The sequence below is a fragment of the Colobus angolensis genome, unplaced genomic scaffold (assembly GCF_000951035.1).
Source record: "Colobus angolensis palliatus isolate OR3802 unplaced genomic scaffold, Cang.pa_1.0 Scaffold5, whole genome shotgun sequence".
Classification (NCBI taxonomy): Eukaryota; Metazoa; Chordata; class Mammalia; order Primates; family Cercopithecidae; genus Colobus; species Colobus angolensis.
The window spans coordinates 22436788-22442787 of record NW_012118487.1 but is presented as its reverse complement, the minus strand read 5'-3'; the positions used below and the strand labels follow the sequence as shown (position 1 = coordinate 22442787).

Below are 6000 nucleotides of genomic sequence, written 5' to 3'. Positions count from 1 at the left end.
CTCCCAAAGTGCTGGGATTACAGGCTTGAGCCACCGCGCCCGGCCTCTTGGCTTTATTTCTATATTTTTTTCTACTTAGGTATTTAACTCTTTTGACATCCTCTTATCCCCTCAATAGGATCCAAAATATGTGTAAAATTAATTCAAAAGAAAAATAACTATTTAAATTATTGCTTGTGTTTGAAAACAATATTTACTGTAGTATTCCACAGTTTCTTCTTTTTTTAAGCTAAGACAATTAAATAAAAATGTAAGGGATAAGAGATATAGTTGCAGTCACAATAAAGTATATTTTCTTTTATGGACGTAAAACAAATTTTAAATGTTGGCTCTTTAAGAAAAAAATTCTCCTGGTAAATATTATGCATAACTGTTGCCCCAAAATGTATACAGCCATTTTCCAACATTTATATATATAGTGGTTCACTTAAGACCAGCCCTGTTAGAACCTTCTGAATATAATGTGCTCTTAATTTATAAATGGGCTACCCTCAGTGTATAAAATATATGGGCATGTATGTTATACATACAAAGTAAAAAATATATAAAGGAAAGATGGAAGAAAAAAGAAAGTATCCTTTCCTTTAAGATCCAGACAGAAAGTCATTATAATTAGTGGGACCATGGAAAATATCTGAAGGATTTCAGTTTTGGCAAATAATTTTCAGAAAAATATCCAAGCTGTGAGAACACTAAATGTCTATTTTAATAATTTAGTAGAGGTTTCTATTCAAACATTCAGTGACGGTGTTGCCATCTTCTACTACGAAAAAGAAGACTATGAAAAGAAGACTTTTGGGGTGTCTGTTAAAAGCAAAGAGCTGCTCATTTTTAACAGGTTACTAATAACCTTTTAATCAAGTATATGTCATGCAGAGACCCAAATCCTGATCCAACAGTGTTTGAGTCTGTTTGATGGAAGATTCCAATGGTGAGGATCCGAATTCATCCTGCATCTTAGAGGAGCAGGATGTTATGGCAGTGGAAGGGGTCAGCCCCAAAGGTAGCTGGCCCAACCTTAACTGTGGATGTTAAGCAACAACAACAACAACAACAAAAACACCAAATGTTTCTATAGCATTCTTTTTGCTGCATTTTCTTTATTTTAAGCCACAGGTCTACTTGGAGGGTCATGCAGCAAGTAGCTAATAAATAAAATCAAAGTCTATGAATAGTGTCATCACATTAAGAGACAGAATTGCTGGGTTCTTTCATTATGTGAAAAGCTCGCATCTTGGGAATCCATGAGTTGGTAGGTTTTACGGAATACCTGAGATGTACCTTGCTCCAATTAACATTACCATGCTACTCACTATAAAGAAGCCCAAGGGCAGACTACAGAAGATACTAGGGTCACCACTTTCTGGAGATTGAGTTGTAACCCAACCCATTGACTTCATCACAGCTTTCTTCCATGTAGAATAACGAATTTCACTTTCCTCAGCATTAATCTGAGGTTCAAACCGCTCCATCGTGACGGCGGACAAATCCTCGGGTTCAAGACTCCATACGTTGACTCCTTCTGCAGCCCCTGCCGCCATGGCAGCACCCAGTGCGGTGGTTTCGGGCATCGAGGGCTTCACCACTGGAATACACAGAATGTCTGCTTGTAGCTGCATAAGAATTTTGTTGCTGGTCATTCCTCCATCTACCTGCAAATGACTGAGTGGAATTCCACAGTCTCGATTCATGGCATCCAAAATCTCTCGAGTTTGGAAACAAACAGCTTCTAATGCAGCAAAAGCAATATGGCATTTATTGGTGAACTGGGTGAGTCCACAGATTATCCCTCTTGCGCTGGGCTCCCAATAAGGTGCATATAACCCTGAAAATGCTGGGACGAAGTAGCAGCCATAAGAAGTACCTACTTCTTTAGCAAGTTTTTCAATTTCTTCTGAGGTCTTTATAATTCCAAGATTGTCTCTTAGCCAGCGAACAACAGCACCAGCTATAGCTACAGAACCTTCCAAAGCATAATATACTGGTTTGTCTCTGCCAAGTTTGTAAGCCACTGTGGTAAGAAGGCCATGATCAGAAAATACACACTTATGGCCTGTATTACATAGTAAGAAACATCCTGTTCCATACGTATTTTTGGCTTGTCCAATCTGGAAGCACATTTGTCCCACCAATGCAGCAGACTGGTCCCCTAAACACCCAGATATTGGCACACCTTCCAAGGCCCCAGCTTTCATTAGGCCATAGATCTCAGAAGAACTCCGGACATTTGGAAGAATTTCCATTGGAATTCCAAAAAAATCGCAGAGTTGTTTATCCCATTCCAAAGAATGAATGTTGAAAAGCATAGTCCTACTTGCATTTGTTACATCTGTACAGTGGACTCCTCCACTGACGCCGCCTGTCAAGCTCCAAATAAGCCATGAATCAATAGTCCCAAAAAGAGCTCGTTTGTCTTCAACGGCCTTTTGAACTTTTCTCACATTGTCAAGGAGCCAATGAAGTTTCACTGCACTGAAGTAAGTGCTAAGTGGAAGGCCTGTCTTGGACTTGACAAAGTTATTATTTCCTGGAATTCTTTTACTAAGACTCTCGACGGTAGACTGGGTTCTTAGATCAAGCCACACCACAGCATTGTAGAGAGGCTCTCCAGTTATCTTGTCCCAAACTACAGTGGTTTCCCTCTGGTTGCTGACACCGATAGCTTTTATGTTGGAAATATCAATATTGAGCTGTCCAAGTTTCTCACATGTTTTCTCTATACACTCATAGACAGAATGTAGAATTTCCTTAGGGTCCTGTTCCACCCATCCTTCTCTTGGGAACTCTTGTTTTATTTCCACTTGATGATGACTAAGTAGTTCAGCTGTTTTTGAATTGAAAACCAAAAAACGCGTCGAACTGGTGCCCTGGTCCACAGCCCCCACCAGCGGCCCCCAAACTGCCCTCTTGGAGGCTGCCATGAGACCAGCTTCATGTCGGCCGGCGATTGCGGCCTGTTTCCTGGGTGACGGCGGCGCGAGGGGGAGGGGCGGGTGACGAGTCCAAAGAGCGAGGCCGCGCATGTCCGCTGAACCAGCCTCACTTTGCTGGCTGGCTGGCGGGCTACTGCGTTCTCTGTGCAGCTCATTTTCTCTCTTGGCTTCCGGGCATACTTCTGTCTTTAACACTGAGATTTTCTTTCCCCGTGTATTTTGTTTCTTCTGCCATCAACGCCTTTAGAATCTATATTGTTGGCTCACGTGAGACTCTTTCATAGCTCCTTGTAACCCTCATCTTCCCCCCACAGACCCATTCATCACCTTAGACTACAGTTCCAGGATCTGTTGGATCTTTCTGGTATTTAGAACTCTGGGGTTTCCACCTTGGTTTCGACTACATGTGTGCCTTCTCATTCTGTTGTATTTCTTCATAAATCTGTGCTCTTTGGCCCTTGTTCTTCCAGCCAACTGTTGACCGTTCAGCCCAGACCCAGTAGTCAATCATTTCAAAGCTATCCTCTTTATGTGCCCGGCATTGCCCACACTGTTGTGGGTGATAGATAACAGGCTCAATGCAATTTAACCCTTGCTTATAATCTAACTTTGTAGTCCAGTAACAATAAACTCACACCCTAATTAAGTATATTTGGAATATGCGTTATTCTCTGTAAAACCAGTTTTTATAAGTTTCTTCTACAGAAAATTTACTTCAATCATTTGCCCACCTTTCTATAATTTAGGCTAGGAATCACTGCTTGGAATAAACATTGGTTAGAATAAGCTCATGATTTGAATACTGCCCTCTTGAAAGAAATTTGTGTTGAGTGAGTGGTTTTAATAATAGTATTACTAGCCTTAGCCATGGGATTTGCATGCCAAAGAATAGATGCTGATTATTCAAGGGTCTATTGCAATGTTAATTTACTGATACAGAAGATTCTTCCTTTGGAGAACTGTGAAAGCAGTTGATACCCAGCACTTTTTAGCTGAAGTCATGCCAACTCAAATGACGCTTCTTGAAAGGGTTAATTATTTGTATATTCATACATTCATTATGGTCCTCTTTATTCCTTAGTAAACGACATACAGTCTCTGCTGTGCCTTGTTGACAGGTTTTTTTCTTGCTTACATGAGTTAACTGTTTTCAGGTTTCATTAAAACTGCCTTATGTTAATAGAACTGCTGGAGACATATATGATTTTTTTCTCCTAAAGATTAATAGTGTTGAAAGTCAAAGAATCACAGAATATTAATGTTATAGGAAATCTTAGCAGTTATCTAGTCCAACACTTTCATTTTATTAATTAGGAAAATGAAGACCAGAGATATGTCTGTTTTCCCAAAAACACTTTGTCTGTTAGGGATAAGCTGCTTGTGGATCTAAGATACTATTGTTATTCATACTTTTGCCCTCACTTCTCAAATGGGACTCTGCATTGAGTATAGAGGAATTATGGAGACCCATCATGGCATTTTAATTTTGTTCAAAAAGGTGCTTGGCATTTAGAAATCAAATACAAATAAGACTTGGGACTTATATTGTTGATTTTATTACACTTATTTGGGATGAGGGTCCTAACCTGATGCTCTCTCTCTTTTTTTTTTTTTTTTTGAGACGACGTCTCCCTCCATCACCCAGGCTGGAGTGCAGTGGCAAGATCGCGGCTCACTGCGAGCGCCGCCTCCTGGGTTCTTGCCATTCTCCTGCCTCAACCTCCCCAGTAGCTGGGACTACAGGCGCCCACCACCACGCCTGGCTAATGTTTTGTATTTTTAGTAAAGATGGGTTTTCACCGTGTTAGCCAGGATGGTCTCGATCTCCTGACCGCGTTATCCACCTGCCTTGGCCTCCCAAAGTGCTGGGATTACAGGTGTGAGGCACCGCGCCCGGCCCTGATGCTCTCTCTTGACCTGGTATGGCGAATTCTAGGAACTGTCTTTCATTTCATGATTAGCTTATTTTATTTCCTGGAGGGAAACAGAAAAGTTCAGTTGCTCTAGAGAGTAATGAACATATATGTTCATTATGGGAGGAATGAAATGTATATTCCATATACATATATGGAAGGATACATATATATATACACATATGTGTGTAGTTTATGTGTTTAACGTATATAGCATATTGATGACATAGTCTTTACTACTGGGAATTGTGCCCTATTGCAGTTATGGTATTTGTTCAGAGAGAGAAACTGATGATTAATCGTCAGTATAACTATGTTGGGCTTTATTCAGTGGCCAGTGGTGAACTACTGAAGGTAAATTACTAATGTCACAAGCTATGATCCATAACAAGATGTCCAGTGAATATGTGGGTGAAAGGTTTGGAAGCAATAATTGAGGTTGGTAATAGGGTTAGAACTAGGGTAATGAACATAGAGAGGAGGTGAATGAAGCAAGATCATAGATATGGGAACTAACTCTGAGTAAAGTGGAGGAAACAGATTACACTCTGAGATGACCTGCCTTTTAGCATTACAGTTTAGATAAATTCTTTGTAGGTACATTTTAGTGTATGCATATTTATAGCCAGTGTGCAGTAGCTGCTGATTTTTACTGTATCTTACTGAGATACAGTAGGCTGAAAAAGAATTCATTCTCTGAAAAGGAAGAATTTTTCACTTTGGCTGTGTTGTGTTAGGCTTTTATTAACCAAACGAATGCAAAGATGTTAGGCTTTTAGTTGATGGTATATTCAATGGGAACCAATAATGTAATCATATCCAGAAAGGTGTAGGGTGATTATCCTATTCTGTTCCGTCCAGATCAGACCATAGCTATGAAATTGAGTTTATTTTTAGGTTCAGTGTTTTGAGAGAGACTAATGCACTAGAGCCCTGAATTTATAGCGAGGGTGATGATGAAGACCCCAAATCATGTTGTGCAAGGAGTGGTTGAAGGACATAGGATTGTACAGACCATTGAAGGATAATTTGGGAAAATACAATGCTGTAAGATTTTGAGGAATTTAATCTTGTTCTGTTTATTGTGGTGGCAGAATTATCAGTGTTACAATATAAGAGTGAAAAAGATTTTAGAGCAACATACAGAAGAGCTT

The 6000-nt window shown here is 40.0% G+C and overlaps 2 protein-coding genes across 4 annotated transcripts in view; one reads left to right on the top strand and one right to left on the bottom strand.

Annotated features, from left to right (window-relative positions):
• The window catches only part of KLHL2 (kelch-like family member 2), a 122001-nt gene that overhangs the window by 75867 nt on the left and 40134 nt on the right, over positions 1–6000 (top strand). The gene's annotated exons all lie outside the window — the stretch shown is intronic.
• On the bottom strand, positions 1070–3289 carry LOC105524413 (putative glycerol kinase 3). 3 transcript variants are annotated; one of them, XM_011959669.1, is made up of 2 exons: positions 1358–3289; positions 1072–1270 (listed from the first exon to the last, which is right to left on the bottom strand). In XM_011959669.1, exons 1-2 carry the CDS (start codon positions 3021–3023, stop codon positions 1260–1262), a joined length of 1677 nt encoding a protein of 558 aa, XP_011815059.1. In that variant the 5' UTR covers positions 3024–3289; the 3' UTR covers positions 1072–1259. The 3 variants fall into 3 exon arrangements, with proteins under 3 accessions (XP_011815058.1, XP_011815059.1, XP_011815060.1); XM_011959670.1 differs by having other exon boundaries at positions 1081–1270; positions 1361–3289; XM_011959668.1 differs by having other exon boundaries at positions 1070–3289.

What these genes read in the sequence shown, in the direction of transcription:
- LOC105524413 (XM_011959668.1), bottom strand. Translation starts at nt 3,023, where the DNA reads ATGCGCGGCCTCGCTCTTTGGACTCGTCACCCGCCCCTCCCCCTCGCG.